General features: G+C 48.9%; 1 protein-coding gene, 1 long non-coding RNA gene and 1 pseudogene across 4 annotated transcripts in view; 2 read left to right on the forward strand and 1 right to left on the reverse strand.

Moving 5' to 3' along the window:
- The window catches only part of INTS3 (integrator complex subunit 3), a 37975-nt gene extending 15998 nt beyond the window's left edge, over positions 1-21977 (reverse strand). The window contains exons 1-8 of one of the 3 annotated variants that reach the window (XM_007088024.3): positions 21235-21977; positions 13079-13162; positions 11607-11690; positions 6379-6492; positions 6100-6184; positions 4081-4147; positions 1568-1712; positions 530-659 (exon numbers count right to left, since the gene is read on the reverse strand). In XM_007088024.3, coding sequence (XP_007088086.3) covers positions 530-659; positions 1568-1712; positions 4081-4147; positions 6100-6184; positions 6379-6492; positions 11607-11690; positions 13079-13162; positions 21235-21378 — 853 coding nt within the window. In that variant the 5' untranslated portion in view covers positions 21379-21977. Of the gene's footprint in view, positions 1-529; positions 660-1567; positions 1713-4080; positions 4148-6099; positions 6185-6378; positions 6493-9521; positions 9668-11606; positions 11691-13078; positions 13163-21234 lie in introns of those variants that run through there. The other 2 variants (XM_042975548.1, XM_042975547.1) reach the window with 2 other exon arrangements.
- LOC122235744 lies at positions 989-4809 on the forward strand. Its single transcript, XR_006213768.1, has 3 exons — positions 989-1500; positions 1616-1660; positions 4587-4809. It is a non-coding gene; the product is annotated as an uncharacterized LOC122235744 (long non-coding RNA).
- Positions 21978-24396: 2419 nt separating the features above from the next.
- On the forward strand, positions 24397-24623 carry LOC107180180 (annotated as a pseudogene).
- Positions 24624-24954: the final 331 nt, after the last annotated feature.

The raw sequence follows: 24954 nt of genomic DNA on the forward strand, positions 1-24954 counted from the left end.
CTTTCAAAAGGACCTTGTCAGGGAGAGGCACACAAGACTCCCTCTCATGAACAGAATTTTGGCTAGGCTGGATCCTTGGAATTCAGAGGCAAGACTGATCCCAGGGAGAAGCACTCTCTTACAGGGCTAATCCCAGCCCCTCTGCTGACTCAGTCTCACGAGCTGACCTCTGACTCCCCTGCTGGACCCAGTGAGCCTGGAAACTGGCCATCAGCTCACCTCCCAAGCCAAAGAGCTGTAGGGGGAGGGGGAGGAGGAGGAGGAGGATCACGGCTCTGCCTCAGTTTTTTCTTGGGACCAATGGCAGCAGCAGTCTGCTAGGCAGGGGCTGTCTGGGAACCCTAAGAATTGCTCTGGACCTCTGCCACCCCCACATCCAGCTGTACTTGGCAAAGCCTGCCCTGTCCCAAGCTCCCTATTTCTGGCTGCCAAAGCCTCTCCTACCCTCCAGCCTCTGCCCTCTTGATTCACTCAGCACATACTCCGAACTCCCACCTCTCAAGGGCAGGATGCCCTGGCCCTTCCTTACCTGTGAACTGAGGACTTAAGGCCTGAGGGTTATGGATAATATCTTTCCAAAGCAGTTCAAATTCTGGTATCCTGGCAACATTCTGAAGTAGTCGTACGAGGTCCCGGCCAATCATCAAACATTCCATGAACTTGATGAGGGGAGGGGGGACAGGAGAGAGAATGAAAACACGGATAATTTACCTGCTGCAGGGAGGACCAAGGAGCAGCTCGTTCTAGGGAAGGAAGGAAAGAGGGCCGAAGGGACCAGAGGATTTCTTCTGGCACCAAAGGACTGGCTCCCAGCTGCTTGGGGGAGAGAGCTGGAAGCCGGGGATGGACATAAGGAGGATAGGTTACTGGTAACTACTGAAGCCCTGCTGACTTCCACATGAATCTACTCCTCTCTCCTCCCAGGATGGTTTTGACCCAGATCGAGAGACTACAATTCCAAAAGGACAGGACAGGCAAGCTAAGCCCCAAACACCTTTCCCCAAACTCCCCTTGTCCAACAGAACAATCTATGGTAATGGAAATGATCTCCATCTCTGTGCTGTCCAAAAGGGTCACCATCAGCCACAGGTGGCTAATGAGCACTTGAAATGTGTGTAGATAATTCAACTAAGGAACTCAATTTTAAATTTAATTTTGATTAACTTTAAGTTGCCACATATGGGGAGTGGCTACTGCATTCGAGATCAGAGCTCTGGGACCTCTCTTGGGAGATCTCGGAGTGGACAGTTCATAATCCCGCTTGACCACGGCCATCACCCAGGTGTGGGGGGGTTGCATAATAATGGGCAGCCAGGGTCTGTGGTATACAACAGTGTCCATGAAGAGGGCCTGGAAATCCCTCCTCCAGGGACAGCAGTTCCTGGAGCCAGAGCTGCTCCACGCAGATTCCCACCTTCTCCCTTGCTCTGTTTCGGAATGATGGAAAAACACCAGGCCTTGAACCATCCCCATCTCCCCAAAATGACATCTCTAGCCTAGGTCAGCTCACAAAACTTACACAGGTGTCCCATCCTAGGGTTCACCTGCCCACAGTCTTAGCCCTCACCCGTTCGCGAAGCAGCGACATGCAAAAGTCCACCTCCTTCTGCCGCAGGGCCTGGAGCTGGGCAGTTCCGTGGTGGTCGACGATGAGGCGGAGGTACGTGTAAACAGCCATGGCGATGAGGATGCTGCTCTTCAACACCCATTCCCTGCAGAAGGGGGGTGGGGGGGGTGGGGGAGGAAACACCTGGCATCTGCGCTCTGTCCAGACTTGTTCCTCCTCCCAGTTCACGCCCACACTTGGTTCTGGGGCCTCAGAAATGTCCAATGATTGACACTGGGAGGAGGATCTTTGATTTCTTGACTATTTGCTCGTGACCCATCTTGGACTACCAACTGGCTCAGGTAGGGACGAGCTCCTACCACTCTACCAGGCGCCCGATGGAGATAAGCGCTGACTGAAAGCAATCTCTCTTTTTCACATAACTATCGAGCTTCCAATCAAATACTTGCTCACTGATGCACTCGTTCAAACATTTACTGAGCACCTGTCATGTATGTGCCGAGCACCACGCGAGGTACTGGGGACAGAGATTAAACTACAGCTTCTATCCAGCCCAGAGAATGGGGAAAGAGGTTCTAGAGGTGTCCCAAAGCCAGCAGTTCTTACAGAGTGGAACGAGGACCTCCAGAAGCTAAGACACCTTGAGAACGCTGGCGGTTTTAGGGTGCACTGTGTCAGCCCTGCCACTGTGCCTGCCATGAGCGGCCCTCCATGCCATACAGGGTTCCCTGGCTCTCTGGCCATTGCTCCCACTCCCAATGAGGTACCTGCCCTAAATCATAATCTGAAAAGAAGAACATGATTTTGGATGGCAAAGCCTATTTCCTCAGGAGTTTTTAAATTTCCCTGGGGGAAGGGGGTAATGTGCTCCCTGCTGCTTTCAAAAGGGTAGAAAGACAGTGGGGAGAGGACAAAAACTCCAATGCTGTCTCAAAGTGCCAAAACTGGGAGCTATCTCTCTCAAGCAAGTACTTATAAGGCCTTTGGCACCCCTGCTGGAAGCCAGGGAACCAGAGAAACAAGTTTAATTAAGCCAACCAGGCAACATCCTGATTCCGGAAAAGTGCTCAAGACACCTAATTAAAAGACTCTGGTCTTTTCCTTTCAGAGAGTGAATGCAGAATCCAAGGACAATGGAGAGGCCCTCCCCCATGTGCTACCTGTTAATTCCATGGCCCTAGAAACACTTGGGGAGGAGGGAGAAGGGGAGATGTGGAAGAAGACTTTGTTTTGTTTTGTTTTGTTTCTGAGAGAGCAAGTGAGCCAGTGCGCATGTGAGTGGGGGAGGGGCAGAGGGAGGAGAGAATCCCAAGCAGGCTCTGCGCTCTCAGCACAGAGCCTGACACTGGGCTCGATCTCAGGACCGTGAGATCATGACTGAGCTGAAATCAAGAGTTGGACACTTGAAACTGACTGGGCCACCCAGGCATCCCAAGAAGATGGTTTTAAACATCTAGGGACTCACTTGCACCAAAAGATTTGAGTTTTTGTGGGGTAGGAGCAAAGGTAGGGCAGTTACGTGACACCTGTACACGGAGACCGCTCCCAACTGCCCAAATGAGGAAAATGCAGCTTTACAGTACCAGAACAGAAACAAAATGAGAACGATCATTTAGGAAGACTGTCAGCAAAGGTGATGAATGTAACTGAGTCCTGGGATGGGTAATAAAGAGAAAAAGAAAGTGAGACCACTGGACCCAGGACACCAGACAGGCACAGACACCCTGCAAGAAAGTGCTAGGATCTCCTAGGCTGTGCATCGGCACCAATGGAAGTGCCCGAGCCGGAGCCGCAGAGGAGAGCCCAGCCCAGGGCACTAGGTGGCGCTGCACGGCACCTGACCCAGCTCTCCGCTGGGGCAGTGCCCAGAACAAGTGTGAATAAGGGAGGAAGTCTGTTCTTCTGAACCACAGGAAATATGGACATTTGACTACTGTGGTGGCCTCACACAAAACAGACTCAGAAGTCAAGCAACAGAAGACCAAGAGGAGGCCTTGCCCCCAACAAGTTCAAATACGGAACAGCCCTTATAAAATTTCTGGTCCTTTGATGGGAAAAAGAACGAACTGGCCAGAAGCCCAGCGTGTCCCCCTTACGTCCTCTACCACCGCAGCCCCCCAGCCCTGTGTGCAAACTTGAGCAGAATTCCTGGGCCCGTTACCTCCTCACTCCCATCTCAAGACAGCAGGGGTTGTTGGGTGGAGAGCCTCAGAAGGGAGAAAAGGGGTACCTGCCAGGCCCGAGTGGTTGGCTGGCCCCACTCTGCTGAGCTCATTCTCCCATGTCTCCCCCCAAAGATAAACATTCCAAGGAGGTCTGGATCAAAAATAAACCCTTATCAGATGAAGCTAGTTTTTCCTGGGCTCTGAGATGTTTTGGCAAAGACCTCTTCCCCACCCCTTAATCCCCTGGGCCATACCATACCCTTGATTCCTCCATTTGCCCTCCCTCCCCCTCTCTAACCCTAGGTGTTCTCAGGCCGCCCACACCTGTACCATCATGGCAGACTCTACCTCTGCTCTGTCAGGATATCCAGGACACTCTCTGCCAACCAGATATTTTTTGCAGTAACATCTCCACCTGATTTCAAAGGGGGAGAAAACAACGAGAATGGCTTTCATTAGCAAGTCCACTAATCCAACACAGTTCTTCACCCATCCTGTTTCTCCATCCCTAACTGCTATCCCATCATGGAGGTTCTGAGTGTTGGAACACCTGCTTTCTGTTCAGTCATGCTTTGAAGTTTCCCCTTTGCTTCCACAGAGAAAGGAAGGGAAGGTTCTAGAATTTTCCAGAAACCAGAGCTGCTATTTTTCTATAACCTGGGGGTTGGAGTGGGACTACTCTGACCCTGGAAAGGGAATGTCTAGGACAGAGACATGAACAGCCCCTGGTTGGAAGAAAGGGTGACATCTCAAACAGGGCCTGAGATACAGGCAGCCAGTGACAGTGGCCATCCAGCATCAGGGTGTCCCAAACCAAGTCAGGCACATCACAAGCCAAGGGTTTCTTGTTTCAGGCACAAGACAGGCCACGGTCTTCTGTGCTTGCTATGGAACTTTCTGGGGCAAAATTACATGTGGCGATGCCAGACCAAAGTCCGAGGATGAGAAGCGGAGACTTAGGAAGACCAAACCAGGAAAGGAAACACTAGGAGGTAAAGGAGCCAGCACACCATCATGCTTGCTCCTTCCTAATTTAAAAAGTCAGTGTTGGGCCCCGACTTCGGCTCGGGTCGTGATCTCATGGCTCATGGGTTCAAACCCTGCGTCGGGTTCTGTGCTGACAGCTTGGAGCCTGGAACCTGTTTCGGATTGTGTCTCCCTCTCTCTCTGCTCCTCCTCTATTTGTGCGCATGTGTGCGCGCTCTCTCTCGAAATCAGTAAATAAACTTTTAAAAAAATTTACAGAAAATTTGCAAGAAAAGTACTTTTTTTCTTGAACTATTTAGAAGTAAATTACAGACATAATTTTCCATAAATTTTTTTTTTTTTTTGTAATTAAGTACAATTCGCATACTGTAAAATTCACCCATTTAAAAGTATACAAGGGGTGCCTGGGTGGCTCAGTCAGTTGAGTGTCTGACTTCAGCTCAGGTCGTGATCTCTCAGTTTGTGGGTTCGAGTCCTGCGTCAGGCTCTGTGCTGAGAGCTCAGAGCCTGGAGCCTGCTTCAGATTCTGCGTCTCCCTCTGTCTCTGCCCTTCCCTGGCTCATGCTCTCTCTCTGGACCCTCCCTTGCTTGTGCTCTGTCTCTCTCAAAAATAAACATTAAAAAAAAAGAAAAAAAAAGTCAGTGTCCACATAGTCACATATCACACAGGGTAAGGTTTATGCACATCAAAACAGGAGCACCAGGGTTACAGACAATCTTAAAGAGGAAGCAAGGAACCAATGGGAATGAGGAGATAGCAAAGCAGGGTCCTTTTTAAACAAACACATGTGATTTGGGGAGAAGAGGCAGCATGGACAAGCCTCTTGGATATTCAGTGACTCGGACTGATGTCACTGCTGCCAATGAGATAATAAAACCTAAATGTCAGGGTCTCTCCAGTGACATAGTTCTTTCCTCAAACCGGTCCCATCAGATGTCATAAATATTTGGAAGCAAGAGTTTGGAATGTGGAGGTGGAACCAAGGAAGATACCTGGGTTTCTGAAAGCATACAATGTCACGGGAACAAATCATCTGCCCTCCCCTCTCTTCCCATTCCTTCCAGATCCTTCCTGATCCAACATGCCATGAAACCCCAGAGTAAGGACTGGCCAAATCAGGCCAACTATTCTACATCATGCCCTGAGTTTGGCAGGAAGGAAAACAAGGCAAGGCAAGACGTATTGCTTCAAGAGACCCCCCCGCCCTGTGATTTTTCCATTGCTTTCTGCATCATCGTGTGGCCGGAAGAGGCCTGTCTCAGGAGAAAACAGTCCAGGCAACCTAGGAACTGAAACCCCAAGGCCCTTCACTGTCCTCTACAGCCTGCACCTAGCCTCTGGGCTCCTCTCTCTCCTTTCCACCCTTGCCATCAACTCACCAGCAATCTGCTTCATGAACGTCATGCACACACCGTCAGCTCCCAGAACCGCACTCTTCACTAGTTCCCGCACCAACCACACCAACTAAAAGGGAGAGGAGAAGACGGATGAAGAGAAGGGCCTGCAAATTTGAGGAAAGGGTGAATCCAACCACGTTACAGTTTAGGTGTACGAAGGCAGGGCATGTTATCCCCGATTCCTCTGTCCCTTCTCTTTAAGAGGGGATCCAAACTCTAGCATGTCTTTGAGCTGGATCTCTCTTTCCTTCCCGGCCTTACCTGAGTACGGCAGGTATCCTGCAGCTTCAGGTACTTCTCCATAAGTATCTGGTTGATCTTGTTCAGGACAATATTCATGCCGTCGCGACTCACCAGAGCCAAGTCCCGGTAACACTGTGAGAAGCAAGGTCGTGAGCAGCCGGCAGGCTGAGGACAGGCTCCCCCCCCACCTTAAATACCACTCACGGGATTCAAGTGGCCCCTGTGGATGCTGCCCTTCCACAGGGCTCCTCCACGCCAACCCCACCCTGGCCCTGTCACACACGGTGGGAAAAGGAATGCAACTACTCTCCGAGAAGGCAGAAAAGCCTCCTAGGAAAGGCTCCTTGACCCCCCATGTCTCTTCTTAGAAACTGTCACCCTGTTCCATGCCACAAGCTGAGCAAAACCAGGTGGAGGCCGTCTGCTTTTCATCTGCCAGTGAAAGGTCACTGCAGGACGGGTTTGGTTGAACAGACCAGAAAGGATCTCAAAGAGGTTTTTAGACCTGTATTGACTCAGCCAGATGAAGCAAAGGGCTAGGAGCATTAGGGTAAAGGATCCAGGGACCAAGGCCCCAGAAAGAAAGGGCAGGACCAAACTGAACTTCTTTAATTAAACATCATTCTTCTTTTCTCTGGACTGCCCTTTGCTCTGCCAAGACTGAAAAAGGAGGGGTCCTTAGGCGCACCCAGCCCTGGGAGAGGTGAGGCAGAGTACGCCAATCTTTGAATGCTCCTGCTCCCCTTCCTGAGAGCGTTCTCACCTCTCTCTAGAGAGAGCAGACTCCCAGAGGAAGGCCTCAGGAGGCCTCACTACCCACTGAGCTCCAGGCTGTCAGGGTCTCAGCACAAAGGGCACCTTGGAAACATACCTCCTACCTCGGAAAGCCAGTGGCATCAACAACGATAGCAAATATGCTAAGCTAACGTGCACTGACACTGTGCTCCGTATTACACATATGGTTGCATTTGAATCCCGTAACAACCCTCTGAAATAGGTGCTACCAGCTCTGTTCTTACAGATGAAGAAAGAAACAGGTACAAGGGAGTAAAGTAACTTGCCCCAGGTCACTGAAGAGACAGAAGAAGAGCCAGAATCCAAGTCCAGGCAGTCCCGTTCTAGATTCCATGCTTGTCACACCTCTCTGCCAGTGCTAGAAATAGCTGCGAGAAGAGGCTACTGGGGAGGGAGGTGAGGACCTAAGGTGGCTGTGAGACAACCACATCCCTAAGCTCTTTCACCCTCAGTGTCCGGAAGGGAAGTGCTCCTCCTGCGCTCCGGCCTTGATATAGGAGGGACTCCTGAGCCCTTAGCTACTGTTACTTCCTCCGGCCTCTACGGCCCGTAAGTCAAACGACTGATCTGATAAAGACACCAACGCTTCAAGATCCCTCCTGTGCCACAACTTTTCATACCCTTTTCATTCCCAAAGGAGAATTTAATTATCCTCTGACTCCATCTGAGATCAAAAAGTACAAGCAAAAGGGAGGGCGCCAGGGTGGCTCAGCCGGTTAAGCGTCCGACTCTTGATTTTGGTTCAGGTCACGAGCTCGTGGTTCTTGGGATGGAGCCCCATTTTGGGCTCTGCATCTCCTTCAGTCTCTGCCCCTGCCCCATGCACATGCGTGTGCATGCACGTACGTACTCTCTCTCAAAAATAAACGCTAGCAGTAAAAAAACAAGAAGTACAAGCAAGCAAGGGAATAATTAATTAATGGATAAGGGAACCCAGTGAGCTACTGTCAATGTGGTGGTTGGTAAACGGTGCTTCTGCCCTGGAGCCTCCCTGCCCTGGAGGTGTGACTTACAGGCTGGGCACAGAGGAGGAGGGAGACAAAGGCAGAGGAAGATCCATGTCAGGACAGACAGAGACCAGAGTCACCAGAGAGGAGCCCTGTCTGTTCCATAAAGAGCAGAAGTGCAGAAGAGACCCGGGACAGGGAAGGAGGACAAGTTTCTCAGGAGACACAGGGACAGATGAAGACAGAAGATCCTGTCTGCCTGATCCATGTGCCATGTGGGGCCTTACCAACCACACTGTTGCTAACACATGCAGCTGAGCAGCAGGGCACCCCTTCCGGATGCTGTCAGTTGCCTCACCAACCCCTGTGCCAGTTTTCTGACTGGCTTGGAAGAGAAGTAGATGGGGGAAAAAAACCCAAAACAAAACTCAGTGGGGACCAGAGAAGAGAAGCAGAGAGTCTCAGAAGAAAGGAAAGGTGACAGGATGGCACGGAGGCAGCACTTGTGCCCCAGACCCTCCAGGCTGGGCCCAGGCAGCCTCCAACCCACCTTCTTAACCGAGAACTACCAAGGCCTGGGTCCTTGACTCTGAGGAAGAGAAACTGCCACACCCTCCCCTATCACCTTCACCTCCTAACTGCTAGTGCCTGCCTACTCAGCCTCCTACACCCCCCAACCCCTGAGCCAGGCCTGCTCCCAGCTGTTCCGTTCAGACATCAAATAGGAAACAGATACACTCAGAAACTATAAACATAAGGGCTGCCGAGAGGGCAGATGAAAGCTGAGGTACAAGTGGAACAAAACCCACCCCATACATACTCCACTCTGCGCCCAAAGCCAGCCTGCTCTGTCCTTAACCGAGAGTTCTTGTTTACCTGCTCAACCCGCCCTTGCTGCGCCCACTAAGAAGTCCCAGAGGGCTGGCCCTGACGTCTGCACCGGCCTGCCACCTGCCAGCAACGACTGAGGCTCTTCGTTCAGCTCCTGCTTTCCCAGAGCAGATTTCTAATGTGCTCAAGACTCAGTGTCTACTACCAACCTCTCCACCACCCCTGCCTCCCATCTCTCGGCCTGTGAAGATCCAGGAGCCAAATCTCCACCCTATCCTGAGGTTTCTGGTCCAGAGACAGAATTAACCGCAAGCAAACCCTTAGAAAACACACCCCTTCTTTTACGCTGATGCCTAAAACAATGCATCAGAGTCCGTCCTCACCAGTAACTCCGACTTGAAACTTCCTCAGGACAGAAGGATTTCACAAGATAATCACCCTTTTAGGGAAAAGGACCAAAGCACCTCAGAAACATGCCACACATTCTTCCCATGCTCTGACCTGGTTCAAGGTCTCTCAATGAGTCACTACCTGCTAGCTCCTCATTTCCCTAAAACCATGTCTTCTGACCCCCCTGATTCCACCTACTCTGTCTGAAGAGCCTTGACCCAGTGGCCTGTCAGCCTAGGATGTTCCAAAGAGGGGATTTACTTGGAAACGGCTAGCACGTGAACACCATCCTGGTGCAGCTGTCAAACAGCTTGAGACCCAAGGCAGGAAGGATCTGGGCCACCCTCATGAGGCTGTCCCAGGGCAGAAAGAAGACAAAGTGCTCTAGCCCTTTGCCATGTCTAGACAGCCAAATTCGTGACATAATGAGCATTTATGATGCAGAGGCCTATGGCCTTTCACTGTCAGGCTAGGCAAAGAGCTGAAAATACCACGCACACCCTGCCCCCTTCACTGAGGTTTACTCATTTACCCTAGCTGATTCCAATCCCACCTGAAACCAACAAAAAAACCCAGCAGACTGGACAAATTTGCACTGAGGTGACTGCACAAGGCTTTAACTGTATTTATAAAAGCCCACATAAGAGAAAACAAAACCTTAACCCCAACCGCTTCACCCCCGTCTCTGCCAACAATTTCTTTAAAATTGAGCAGCTAGACCGGGTCACGTTACTGTTTATAACCACTAAATTGGAGACATTCATTTGTCTTCAAGGGTCTGGATGATAAATCCAGTATGAAAATGAAATGCCAATTTAATTCAACAAGGTTCCAGCTCAGAAGTGGCCTGGGACGCCAAGGACCTGTGAGTACACACTGTTCTTCCACGTTACACACACCCTGGATGTGACTCCAGGTGGCATCGGTGGAGTACGGACACATCAGGGTGCCGGGCTCACAGGTCCTTCCCCTGAGGTTAATTCAAGCCGCTACGCCAGAGGGCTGTGGGCACCCTGTCCTGGTCCCTGATGAGGATTTTCTTTGGTACTCCTTGAACAAATGACAATGTCTCTGTCCTCTAATTACCTTATAGGTAACCTGGGAGTGGTTTGGAAAGAAGGGACAGAGCCACCAACCTCATATGGCTTTTGAGAAGATTAAATGAGATCCCGTCTGGATAGAGCCCAACAGAGCGCCGGGCACAGAGCATGTGTTTCCCCATGTTCAAGGAAAGGCCAGTAAGAACACTGAGTGTCCCCACTCCAAGCTCCTCTTCTCTTAGTATCATAGAGTCACTGCTAGACACCAGACATACCCTTCTAAACCACGGTCCCAAGACTCAAAGGACACAGAACTGCTGCAAAGGGGAATTCTGTAGAGGCAAAAGACAGAATTTTGTCGCTTTTTTAATTAAAAAAAAAAAAAAATTGTTTTTAACATTTATTCACTTTTCAGAGTGAGAGACAGAGCGCAAGCAAGGGAGGGGCAGAGAGAGAGGGAGACACAGAATCCGAAGCAGGCTCTAGGCTCCGAGCTGTCAGCACAAAACCTGACACGGGGCTTGAACCCACGGACTGTGAGATCATGACCTGAGCCGAAGTTGGACGCCCAACCAACCGAGCCACCCAGGCGCCCCTTGCTACTTTTTTAAATGAAAGAATGGAATCCGAAGAGATCACCCTGCCTAATCCCTGACCCCAAAGAAGGATCCCACTTAATCCATTTCACCTAAAGGAGACTCTTCTGTTAAGACCCCAGACTAGTTTTCACACAGTACTCGTAAGGAAGTCTGGCCCCAGTGGGCTCCAGGGTTCTCTTGGCCACTATGCTATTGTTGCACCAATTGTCAGCATCAAGCTGTTAGATCCTACTGATGGCAGTGTTAAGCCTTTCTGTTCACTTTCCAGTGACAGACCCTGCAAAGTACTGGGTAAAAACTCTCAATGGACCTGACTGCACTTGCTCGCTTCTCTTCTCTGGACTAAGTCCCGACTCTCATAACCTTGACCATCACTCTACAACATACAACTCTTCAAATGCTTTTCCATTGTCACAAATGCCTTTTCTTGCCCTTTAGCTTGAAAATCAAGACATAGAGAAAGGATCGGAGTCAGAGAATGACTAATTCACTGAGAGTAAAACAGGAGCTGTATGCATATCTGGAGAACAAGGTGATCCAGCTCTGGCCAAGAGGACTGGCACTATGTCAGCTAACCATAAGTTCCACCATATCCCCAGATTCTACCTGAGGAGAGTTTGTGAGTTCAGAGCAGGGAGTCTTACCTTCTGAGCTTGGGCGGGTTCGGTGAGGACAAGGGTGAAGAGGCCCAGGCAGATTTCCTCATGCTGGGGGGGGCCTTTGCACACCTGGGACATGAGGAAGGAAAATAACTAGTTGTCACTCACAGGAGAAAAGTTCTTGAATACAGTTTCTCCCAGAAAACTTGGATAATCTGCAAAGGAGAATCATCAACTCTTCTACCTGATGATTTCCTTCTCCTAAAAGTGATAAAGCATGTGTTTCAGGAGAGAGGTGGAAGGAAAGGACAGACCCTTATTGCCTTCTCCGAGGCTTAATACAGGCCAGCATTTAAAATGGGAAAAAGGGGCACCTGGCTGGCTCAGTCAATGGAGTATACAGCTCTTGATCTTGGAATTGCGGGTTCAAGCTCCACACTGGGTGCAGAGATTACTTAAAAATAAAATCTTGCAGGGGCGCCTGGGTGGCTCAGTCAGTTGAGCGTCCAACTTGGGCTCGGGTCATGGTCTCGTGGTCTGTTGAGTTTGAGCCCCGCATCAGGCTGTGCTGACAGCTCAGAGCCTGGAGCGTGCTTTAGATTCTGTGTCTCCCTCTCTCTCTGCCCCTTTCCTGCTCATGTTCTGTCTCTCTCTGTCTCAAAAATAAATATAACCATTAAAAAAAATTAAAATAAATAAATAAATAATAAAATAAAAATTTTCAGGGTGCCTGGGTGGCTCAGTTGGCTGAGCATCCAGTTTCAGCTTAGGTCATGATTTCACGGTTCATAAGTTTGAGCCCCACGTCAGGCTCTGTGCTGACAGCTCAAAGTCTGGAGCCAGCTTTGAATCCTATGTCTCCTTCTCTCTTTGCCCCTCCCCTGCTCACATTTTGTCTCTCTCTCTCTCTCTCAAAAATAAACAAACATTAAAAAAAATTTTTTTAATAAAGTAAAATAAAAATTTTCAAAAAATAATAAATAAAATGGGAAAAAAAATCCTACTGTACCACCTTTACCAGACCTTAACAGCCTTCAGTAGGAAAGGAGGAAGCTGCAAAGTCATTCATGGAGTAATAGGCCTTGGGCAGGTCACTGAACCTCTGGTATTTTTAAGGAGAAGCCATAACAAAAATATTTTGCTATAAATAAAAAGGAAATACTAAGCATTCACTATGTGCCAGGAATTACTCTAAGACCTTTACATGTACTATTTAAAATCCTTTCAACCTCACAGATTAGGAAATGTAAAGGATCAAATATGAGAGAATAATTTGCAAAGACAAAAAAGTCACTACAGAAGTAGGAGTTATTTTTAAAAGCTATTTAAAGACACCTAAGTTCCAAGAGACAGATTCCCACAGTAAGACAGAGAAGAGAGAGGAGCTGGGAAGCCTGGTTCAGGGAGCTGAGACATTCAGTTCTGTCCCTCATGCCCAGCCACAAAGTGCTGTATCTTCTGGATCATGTCTCACAGCTCCCGGAGCAATGGAAGTGGGGCGGGGGGCATATACTTACGTGGGCGTTGAGGGCATCGTTGGCCTCCCTCTCTGAGACACCAGCAGTCATCGATGTCACAATGCTCATACATCTTTCTAACCTCTGCCAAGGGGTGAGAAAAAGTTCAGAGTGTGTCATACCGCCACCTGCAAAGTATTTCTGGCCCCAAAAAGTTTTCAAGAAACTTAAACCTCATCATACCTCTAGCTCTAACTACCAGTTTACAAGTAAAGTCACACGGGGGTATAATCAGCAAACCAGAGTGTGGAAACCATGACCGGCAATCTAGTTCTTTAACATAGAAACTGCAAGGAAAAAAAAGCAGGGAGGGAGAAACCCATGTACTAAAAGAGATTTAAGACCATAGCCCATTGAAAGGCACCTGGCTGGCTCAGTCAGCTCAGCATGCGACTCTTGATTCTCAGGGTCATGAGTTCAAGCTCCACCTTGGGTATAGAGCTTACTTAAAAAACAGGGGTGCCTGGGTGGCTCAGTTGAGCATCCAACTTCAACTCAGGTCATAATCTTGCAGTTCGTGGGTTCAAGCCCTGCATCGGGTTCTGCGCTGACACCAGGGAGCCTGCTGGGATCTTCTGTCTCCCTCTCCCTCTGCCCCTCTCCTGCTCTCTCTCTCTCTCAAAAATAAATATTAAGAAAAAATTATAGGGATGCCTGAGTGGCTCAGTCAGTGGAGGGTCCGACTCTTGATTTCAGCTTAGGTATTGATCTTGCAGTCTTAAGATGGGGTCCCACATCAGGCTCCACACAGAGCATGGAGCCTGCTTGAGATCTTTCTCCCTCCCTCCCTCCCTCCTCTCTCTCTCTCTCCCTCCCTCCCTCTGCCCCTCTCCCCTGCTTACACTCCCGCTCTCTTAAAAAAAAAAAAAATCCTAGCCCATTGAATAAAATAAGAATCCACTGATATGCACATAACAACTAGATGAAAAGGGAAAGCTCTTTGACAGTGCAATGCTAGCTGATAAATGCATTAGGAATGACTGAGTCAGGCAAATATCATCAAGGGGTGCTAAAACCAGAGGTGAAATTATGCAAGACACTATTTACTTGGGTTCAAAAATACTTAATTACAAAGGGAAAAGAGTAACTACAGGAAATTCTAGAGGATATACCACCTTAACAAAGTGATCAAAGTCAACATCCCCAGTAAGGAGACAAACTGACGACACCACATGCCTCAACAGGGTGCACTGAAAAGGCTAGAACAGCACTTGTACAGTTTTCTGTCCCAAAATGCATTATCTCAATCTAATCATGAAGAAATTTCAGACAACCCAATTTGAGAGATATTCTACAAAATAACTGATCTGTCAAAAGCGTTTAAGGTCGTGAAAGACAAAGACAGACTAAGAATCTGCCTCAGATTAAAGAATTAAAGACAGAGTGCACCTAAATGCCACTTGTGGTCCTGGACTGCTATAATGGACATTGTTGGGACAACTGGGAATACCGCAGTATGTTCTATGACAGTAACAGATCTATGCTAAATGTTCTGATCTTGACAACAGAGCAGTGGTTATGTAGCTGAAGATCTTTGTTCTTAGGAAATACAGAATGAAGTGTTTAAACCCTGAGTGGTGTCGTGGCTGCAACTTACCGTCAAAAGGTTAAACAATAATATGTATACAGACAAATGTTAATAATCGTTGAATAATTTGGATGAAAAGTATATGGGAATTCTATGTATTATAACATTTCTCTAAGCTTTAAATTTTAAAATAAAAAAACTTAAAAAATTAAAGAAATGGGCACCTGAGTGGTTCAGTTGGTTAACTGACCAACTCTTGATTTCAGCTCAGGTCAAGCTCACGGTTCATGGGTTTGAGTCCCACGTCAAGCTCTGCACTGACAGTGTGGAACCTGCTTGGGATTCTCTCTCTCTTTCTCTCTCTCTCTCTGCCCCTCCCCTACTCATGCTGTCTCTGTTTCTCTCAAAATAAATAAACTTAAAAAAATTTAAAATAAATACCCTTAAAAATTAAAATAATTTAAAAAATAAAGCGTATCAATCAAATGCAACATGTGGTCCTTGTCTGAGTACTGACTTGAACATACCAATTATAAAAAGGAGTTATGAGACAACCAATTTGAACAATTAATATTTTATTGTTAAAAAAATTACTATTAATATTTTTAGGTATGACACTGAGGCTATACTTAAAAAAAAAAAAAAAAAAACCCAAACTTTCCCTCACAGACATACATATGAAGTATCTACAGATGAAATTATTTATCTTGGATTTGTGTCAAAATAATCCAGAGATTGGGGGGGAGATAAAACAAGATTACCAGGGACTGATAAGTATGGAAGCAGTGATGGCTCCAGGGGAATTCTACTGTTCTACTTTTTAAGGTTTGAAATGTCCCCCCAAAAAGTTAAAAACAAATTTTATTTTTACTATTATTATTTTTAATCTTTTTAACATTTATTTAATTTTGAGAGAGAGACAGACGACCATGAGCCGGAGAGAGGCAGAGAGACAGAGGGAGACACAGAATCCAAAGCAGGCTCCAGGCTCTGAGCTGTCAGCACAGAGCTTGATGTGGGGCTCAGACTCACGGACCACGAGATCATGACCTGAGCCGAAGTCGGACATTTAACCGACTGAGCCACCCGGGCGCCCCAAAACAAATTTTAAAAAATGAGTGTGAGGAAAGAAAAGGACTAATGGAGAAAAGGCCAAGCTCGTGCCTGAGGCTCTGGTCAAACAAAGGTGGGGACAGCTGCATCAAAGTCCACCCAAGAGCTACTCTAGTTTCAGAGGCCAACTCTAACATGGCACGCACTCAACATTCTAAGACCTTAGTCACTACTTCCTGTTCTGAAGAAGCATTTAATACTAAATACTGAGAAGATATTGATAAACGTATCTCATATTAAATCAGTGAGCCTCTCCATTATCGCCACCTAACTTACTTCCTGAGTCTTTTAAAACTGTATCTTGGGGCACCTGGGTGGCTCAGTCGGTTAAGCGTCCGACTTCAGCTCTGGTCATGATCTCAGGGTTCATGAGTTTGAGCCCCGCATCCAGCCCTGTGCCTGACAGCTCAGAGCCTGGATCCTGCTTCAGATTCTGTCTCTGGCTCTCTCAGCCCCTCCCCTACACACGCCGTGTTGTCTCTCTCAAATTTAAATAAACATTTAAAAAATAAAAAAAATTAAAAAAAAAAAAAACAAAAAACCTTTATCTTGAGGACTAACCCAAAAACTATTTAAGGAAAACCAATTCCCAATGATGGTGATGCTGGCAAAATGGACAAGGGCAGGCAATTTACTTCCCCTGATCCTAGAAGTCATTACAAAGTGTCCTGCTGACAAGTGGCTGCGTGGCAAGCACTGTGAGGAACCGTGAATAAGGACAACGGAAAGGGGTGTAGGAACGAAAGGTAATCATGTGTCTCCCTCGACCACCATCCTAAGTTTGCCTACATGCATCCCTGACTAAGAGCACACAGGTTGGCACAGAGAACTGTGTTAAGGCAAGGAGCTCCCACAGCCACAACACTTCAACCTAAATCAGGCCTAAAGTCCTTCATATCTGAAGGTAGGACAACTTCACTGCCCATCAGGTCTGACCGGCCTCCAAATTAGGTCAGATCAGCAGGCTCAGCCTTAGCAGACAGCACCTGTGTACTTGTGAAAAGGAGCCGTGAGATCACATGAAAACTGAGCTGTGAGATCCATTATTTCTCAGTCCAGCTCCCGCATGATAAGGAGAAGGAAGGAGAAACAGGTGGATTTTCCCTTTTTAAATTATATCCCTCTGTAAGATAGTTACCAATGGCTGGAGAATCCGTTCCGCCAGCTGCTAAACCCTGCTTACCCAGCCCAGGTGAACGGGCAGCACAGCACCCTAAGGCTCCAGATATTACTTCCTACTCAAAGGAAGAAGATTCTGCTGAATCATCAGCGATGCAAGAGAAGTCAAACGGCAGCTAACTAACAGGTAAACTAACAAGCACGGAATAGAAGAACCCCCTCACTACCCGCCTGCCTTAAGCCAGTCTTGGGTGAGTTCCTTAGCCTCTCTAAACCCTGGTTTTCGATCTGAAAAATAGAAAAAGCCCTGTATCACAAGGTTGTTCTGAGGATCACACAAGACAAGCATGCAGCCTCAGTTAAATTATCACCTGTTCCATTTGTGAAAAAGCTCAGCAACTACACAACCCCATCTATGAAGACCAGACCACGCCCCGATCTCCTGCTACTTCTTCTAATGGCATGTGTTCAAAGACTCCTGAAAACTGAGCCCTCCTACTACAGGACACGGATAAGTCCCTAACAAGGCTGTACAGGTTCCTCTCCTAACCACTCTCTGTAAACTTGTGCCTTCCAGTAAAGGGTAGGGGAGGTGGGAGGAGGCCTGACTGACGGGCCCAGCACCAAGACCCTCACGCAAAGCTGGATACACAGCCCTAGGGGCTTGGCTATGTTTCCGGCTATGATGTAACCACAGAGACCTTAGACAGAACCAGGTTTCTCTAGGCCCCTCCTTGATGTTCTAAGCTCCACTCAGAGGCTTGAGTCAGTTCTATGGGTCACTGCCCAGTCAAAAACAAAAGTGGCCTCTTGGAACACGGAGGCCCAGTTAAGGATGTAGGAAGTGGGAGAGTCCAGAATTTGGATGCATGGATAAAAGCAATGAGGAAAGAAATGCGGGCCCCAGTCCTTTCCAGGCACAGAAATATAAAAGATCCTGCTCTTCCCAAACTACAGAAATTACTTTTTGCAACAGAGATGGGAGAATGAACTACAAATCATTGGGAGTGACAGAAGGACCACACCCCCTCAAAGAGGGCCACAGAAGTCAAATGCCTACTGCCAAGTAGCAATACCCTGTCCTCTACAATCCCCCAGAGGCCCCTGGTAAAGACGGAATCATACATGCAGTTTCCAACAATTGCTGGCAGAGTGGCTCTGTTCAGAGTAAGCCCTCCGTGACAGCACCTCAGACTGCTGAGTAAGTAGTTACCATCTCTAGGAGCATCTGAAATGATTTTTCTAGTACTAAGACGACCTGACCATGTTCTCCATGACAGCAGCAATAGATGGAGTGGGGGCGGAGTGGGGGGAGGCCTTCCAAGCTGCCAGTACACCTGAAGCTTGAGACTGGAGTCAGAGAGATCCCTCTAACCTCCCAGTTTCCCTTCCCTCAGAAAGGTGAACATATAGTCTGGTCAAAACGTATATATTAAATACTGCTCTCTTACGGGAAGTCTGTGGCCCTGAAAGACGAGATTCCACTGCCTTTAGGAAAAGAAGATATGGTCCAACCTACCAAATCCCCGAGGGCCCACATTAGGAAAGTTACTGAGTAAGCTGCGTTCCAAGTGTTCTACAGCCAAGAGTCACTTGTGAGTGACATGAGGGTCTTAGGAGAAAACACGAGAGATGACTCAAAGCCAGTTCCCTGGAGTTTTCACAGACAGGGTCATGAACTGTTCCTCGGAGCCCACCTGGCGGGGATGCACCTCCACCTACCCCTAACCCTAAGGCCTGTCTGTGGCTAGGAGGGGGTGCTGGCTTGTGACCTATAGCCCTGCTCCCAGCCTGACCTCAAAGCAGACAAGGTCCTTCCTGGTGAGGGATGCCCAGGAACCTCATGTTCTACACGCCTCCCATTTTTGGCACTATCTTTATCTCATTCCCCAAACTGAAATGGGATGGGCAAGAATTTCCCCTTCAAAGAGAGGGACAGAGCCGAAGAGAAGAAAGGAGCCAACAGTGTCCCCGGGGAGGAGTCGCGGCTCTTGCCTGGGATGCGCTTCGGCAGTGTCTCATACTCCAGGACACTGGAGGCCGTTCCTCATCACATCCAGCTGTAAGGACCCCAGCCTCTTCCCTGCCTTCACCAGGTTTTTGCGGGGATCTGTCATTTTTGTTTTTCACCTATGGGTGCGCTATCTCCACCTTTAGAGGATAAGCTCTTCCAGGCAGATTTGGGCCTCCCTCATCCTGTCTTATTCCTATCTGACTCGGCACACGGGAGGCATGCATAGGTAGGAAACTACCTCTGTGTTCCTGGGCGACAGGTGGGCCTGTGATGGAAAACAACCACACTGAACAGAGACCTGTCAATCAACACCAGGTCTTGATAACTTCTGTGTGCAGAAGAGACCCATGGGGAGACCCAGAGGAAAAAGCCAGGAAGTCTTGTCCTCAGAGACACTCTTGTCCAGTGAGAACCACACACGTGGGTTAAAAACAGTGGCAAGGCTTGCTGGAAAATTCAAATGCAAAGGGCAAAGGCCAAGAAGGAAAGGGGGGAGCCAAGGCGTGCTGGGAAACATCTACAGCACAAAGGATAGGAGGAAAAGAAGAAAGACCCTCCCTCCCCCTTCTCTCTGGAAACAGCTGAAAGTTCACTCTGTCCAAAACAGCACAAATAAATGAATAAATACTTCCTCTCTTTTATGGTCCCCTCCTGCCACATCACTGAGTCTAGCAGCAAACACACCACTGTTCAGAACAGGATGCCATACTACCCTGTAGTACAAACTAGCAGAGGCAGGATGAGCCCTCTCGCAATCAGGATGGGGAATAAACAGATTTTCATCCAGCCCTTGAGGTCTTTTCCCCTCCACCCAAACTGGTGGAGGGATCAAAGGCAGTCAACTATTTTCCTTCTACAATTCTAGAGCCGCAGTGCCACAACAGACATCTCAAAAAATACTTTGACAATGACAGTGGCTCCTTCTAAAGAAGTGGATAATTCAAAGTGCCAGACAATCCTAAAGTCATTTTGGTTTTGAGAATACATTATTTTTAGAAGCATTGTTCACGTTCCTAATTATATCTACCTTAGCTCAGAAAAGCAACAGCAGAAAAGCTGGATTTATCTAAAAGCACTCAGAATTATGGGGGAGAAGCATGATGGGAAACCAGCCTGCGTGCAGACACTGGCTAGGTGGGTAACCCCCAGAGTTCTACCCAGCCACCTTCTGTGTGTATGTTCTCCCATTTTGTACCTAAACCAACATGTTTTTCAAATCGAAACTATGAATTCCACGTAACTGCCTGCCCACCCTCTAGTATCTGATAAAGGGCAGTGAGGCAATGACAAACTTAGAAGCAGGGAAATGGCCAGGGAAGAGCCAGACCCTGCTCATGCACTCATCGTATCCCAGGACAACCACTGGGTTCAATGTATTAGGTCTTACAAACAAAACAGTTCGGCAATCATGTCTCAGTTCTGGGTCTCACACTCCTAAGCAGGTCTCTACCCAAGTAGCAGTGCAAAGGGATACACGATTAACCCTGGGTTGTCAGGACAAGGCAAGAGGAACAAGGGAGATGGGGGGAGTAGCTGGTAGTCTAGAATCCCCATTCAGGTCCACAGCATCACCTCAGCGTACCCCCTTTCTCAGCACCCTTGTGTGGTTCCTATCTAGTCCTGTTCTGTATGTATGTATGTATGTATGTATGTATGTATGTATGTTTTTTAAGATTTTATTTTTAAGTCCTCTCTACACCCAATGTGGGGCTCCAACTCACAACCCTGAGATCGAGAGTCTCATCCTCCACTGTCTGAGCCAGCCAGGCGCCCCAATCTGGTTCTGAAGGACAGTCCCCTAAGTCCCATTCACCCCCTCACTGCCCTGCTGCAGTTGACGGTATCCAACTAAACGTTACTCACTAGTCCCTAGGTCTTCGCTCATTCTAAATGCCCAGTTAACATCACCGTCAACCGACTGTGTCTACCGGAAGCATTACCTAACAGGCTCCAAAGCCTGCTGCAAACTCCTATCAGCCCCCCAGACACCTACACACACACACACACACACACACACACACACACACACACACTTCTCAACCCAATATATGACCTAAATCCAAAGCAGGGTAAACATTAAGACTAGCTGTGGTCTGTGCGTGGAAAGGAATGTCAAAAATAAACTCGGTAGATCAGGACGGTGTTTCCCTCCCTCATCAACACCCCCCCCCCCCATTTTCATCCTAGTGACTGCTGTTGCTATGACTACCTGTTCAGGAAGTTGGCCCACGCTCCTTCCTTCAGGAGCAGGAAGTCTGGAGCAGTGTTTGTGCTGCCTCAGAAAAGCCCTGAAGGCCTCCTCCCCGACCCCCCGACCCGCCTCCGCTCCAGAACCCCTCCTCAACCCAATTTCTTAACTCCCTTCCCCACCCCCACACCTACCTCCTCTAACTCATCCTTGGCATCCAAACTGGTTGAAAGTAGCAGCCTCCCCCCTCCTGGGGCTCCTGCTCCCGCTCCTCCTCCACCTCCCGCTGCTCCCGAAGCAGCAGCTGCTGCTGCCCCCTTTCCCTTCGGTATCTCCATGGCTGCTGCCAGGAGACGGGAGGAGGCCAGGGGGTGGACGGGTGGGGAGTCCTAGAGACGAGGAACTCGGGGTTGCCAGGACCTGGGGGCAAGAGGGGGGAGTGGGGCAGGGGAGGGAAGGGTCCCTGTCCCGTCCACCCCGCCCTCCTCTGCCAAAGGCCGCTCCCGTAGAGGAGGCGAAGGCGGACGGCCCTCTAGATCCTGTCTCTGCAGTGGCAGTGCTGGGGAAAGGCCGCCAGCTCCTGAGTATGCCGGGGTAGGGGTCTGCACCTACGGAAAGGGAGGGGAGGCTTCCGCCCCTGAAGTGGAAGGGGAGCCCTTTCTGACTTCCGACCCTAAGAGAAACAGGGCAAACCCTCAGTTCCTGCCTCAGGAGGTGGGGGAAAGCGGACTCCTGCCCCTGAAGTAGGGGTAGGAAACCTTCCTGGCTGGTGCCCCAAGGGTTGGGGAGCGAGGCTTCTTGGGATCCGGCCCCCAGGGGTGAGGGTGAGGCAGTGCGCGCTATAGGTGGACACGGAGGACCAGCTTCACCCCACACCACACAGAGGCGGCCATGGTGGAAGGGCGGGGGGCGGGGAGGCTGAGGGCGGCGGCGGCGGCGGCGGCGGCGGCGCGGCGGCGGGGAGGGATCGCGGAGGCCGGAAGTGAGGGGCAGCGGTCCAGGCCTCGGCCAATCGCGGCTTCCGCGGTGGCGCAGGGTCTCACAGGAGCCGGTCGACGACGGCCGGTCCGGCTGCCAATGGCAACGAGACCGGCATGATGGACAACCAGAGCGGCCAATCGCATTCCACGTTTCGCTCGTGGAGGGGGCGGGGGGCGGACGAGACGACTTCCCGGAGGTGGGTGGGCGAGCGAGGCGAGGCGAGCAGGAAGGGAAGCTGCGCCTGCGCGCGCTGGCGGGCGTGCCCTGACGCGCTTGCGCGGAGCCAGCCTCCTTCTGGAGCGTAGGTGGGTGCGGGGGCCTGGCCGCCGTTCCCGCGGAGTCTGCGAAACCCGAGGTCTGGGCGCGAGCAGACGGAGCGGGGCGCTCACCCCGTAAGCAGTGTCAGAGCAAACGTTGTCAGCGGGAGCGGGGCCAGCTCCCACGGCTGAGTTGGCATCGCACAAGCCGCAGGCGTCTGCGCTCACGAGTGCCGTCGTCCCCCAGAGACTGCAGGAAAAGCGCGGGTTCGGCATTAGTCGTCCAGCACTGGCTCCGCAAACGTGGCTGACGGACGGGATCGGCTTCGTGTCCGTCCTGAAGTCGTGCGTGGTCTGGATCCCCGGGGGCGCACCTGTGCTTCCTGGTTCCGTCCTGCGTCCCAGCAGCCTTTCCCGTTTCCCCAAGAGCGCTTTAGGGGTGCCTTCCCGATCCACACGGGAAAACCCATACTCTGCTGGTCATGCTCTCTGTGCAGTGTACACAGGGTTATCTTTGAGAGGAGATTACTTCTTAAAAAGTCTTTATTTTGAGAGCATCGTTCTGGGGCTCGGCATCATGACCTTGAGGTGATGACCTGTGATGAGATCAAGAGTCTAAGGCTTAACTGAGTGAGCCACCCAGGTGCCCCAACTTTTTAAACTGAAAAGCATGGTGCACATGTTACCGATGTGGGAGATAGGCAGAAGGAAATGGCAGAATTAAATTTCCTCATAGCCTGAGGCTCAGTGACCACTACTTGAGGCAGGCAAAGTAAAGTTTCTCCAGGAACTCCCTACAGTCTTAATTTTAATGCTTTGCTAGAGGGAAAACAACCTTAGCTTGACAATAGCTAGGCCTCCAGTGTCCTGGGAGTCTTTAGCATATGGAAGTCTCTTTGGAAACTTCCCATTTGACTTCACCTCCCCCAAATCAGCAGTATATAGGCAGTCACTCCTTACAACCCCAGTGCAGCTCTTCCTGCCCACGTGTCCTGTTCCTGTGTGCTTTAATAAAATTACCTTTTCGCACCAAAGATGTCTTTAATTCTTTCTTGGCATTTGACTCCGTACCCCACCATCACCCCAAAACTTCATCAGTTATCACTGCAGGGGATCCTATTTATTTCCATACTTGTTAGGGCTTAACATTTTAACTCTAAATACACTTGGCATTGAAATGATGTGGGTCATCCCTTCAGTTGGCTCTCGTGGATTCCTTTACTGTATTCATTAACTGTAAGACCTCGGGCAAGTTATTTTGACTTTCTGTAAATTATCCTACCTGTAAAATATAGAAGAAGCAGACTGGCTTATCTCTGAATACTCTTCCAGCTCAGGAAATCTAGTTCTATTTGCCTATGCTTTGGATTCCTTCTAGGTGCAAAGCACTGCATTAGCCACTGAAGAAGTCATTATAATAATGTTACTATGGGCCACTGTGTTACGGAACCAGGCTGGAACTCTGGTGGAAAAACCAGGCAGCACTCGGAGATATTGGTGGATTGGAGATTTAGTTAACACCGGTGGGCTCAGAGGAGACCGTTTCTCGAAAGATCTGAGCCCTGAATGAAGGGGGAAGGGTAATTTACAGTTGTCACCTTCCACATCTGTGGTGGGTTTTCGCACTCAGCAAACAGGGCAAGAAGAACCGGGAAGAGGGGTCTCTAAGCCAGAGACCAGAGCCTGTTTTAGTTGGCCATCTTATGGTGTAAAACTTTATTCATTTTCCCAACAACTGAAAACGTGGAGATTTATTAGGCGAAGAAAGAAAAGTTAGTTTTAAAACACTACGTTCATGGGGTGCCTGGGTGGCTCGGTTAAGTGACCGACTTTGGCTCAGGACATGATCTCACCAAGTAAATGTAGTGCTTCTTTAAAAGCACCTTACCAAATAAATAAATAAATAAATAAATAAATAAAAATAAAAGCACCTTACATAGGGATGCCTGGCTGGCTTGGTCAGAAGAGTGTGAGACTCTTGATCTCTGGGTTTTGAGTTCCAGCCATATATGTTGGGTGTAGAGATTACTTAAAATCAGAATCTTTAAAAAATAAAAAAAATTAAAATACCTTCCTTAAAAAGTATTTTGGAATCTTTGAGCTCACCGAGTAGTCACCATGAGCAAAGCTCACCCTCTGGAGTTGAAAACATTTATAGGCCATAAATTATTGAAATTAGTTGGTGGCAGCATGTCCAAGGAATATTGTAGGGGTTTGATCTCTTTGTGAATCTTGTGAGAGATGAATGTGTGGACATGCCAACTAGGGGGCAACAGAACAATACTGGAATGGTGGTAATTTGAGGACATAGTATCATCGTGTTAGAAGCCTTGGAACAAGTATAAACAGTGGGTGTTCACCAGAAGAAATGAACTGCTTCCACAAGTCCCCTCTCTCCATAGAACCTGTTTCACTACAATATAAAAATCAGTCATGTGCATTTTCATATTGAACTTTTTTGTTAAATAAACTTTTGTAATAGTCAAAAATACATATTTTGGGGCGCCTGGCTGGCTCAGTTGGTGGAATATACAATTCTTGATCTCAGGGTCCTAAACTCAAGCCCACGTTGGATGGAGAGATGACTTAACATCTAGGGCGCCTGGGTGGCTCAGTTGGTTGAGTGTCTGACTCTTCATTTTGGCTCAGGTCATGGTTGATGAGGGACCATAGGCA

The sequence above is a fragment of the Panthera tigris genome, chromosome F3 (assembly GCF_018350195.1).
Source record: "Panthera tigris isolate Pti1 chromosome F3, P.tigris_Pti1_mat1.1, whole genome shotgun sequence".
Lineage (NCBI taxonomy): Eukaryota > Metazoa > Chordata > Mammalia > Carnivora > Felidae > Panthera > Panthera tigris.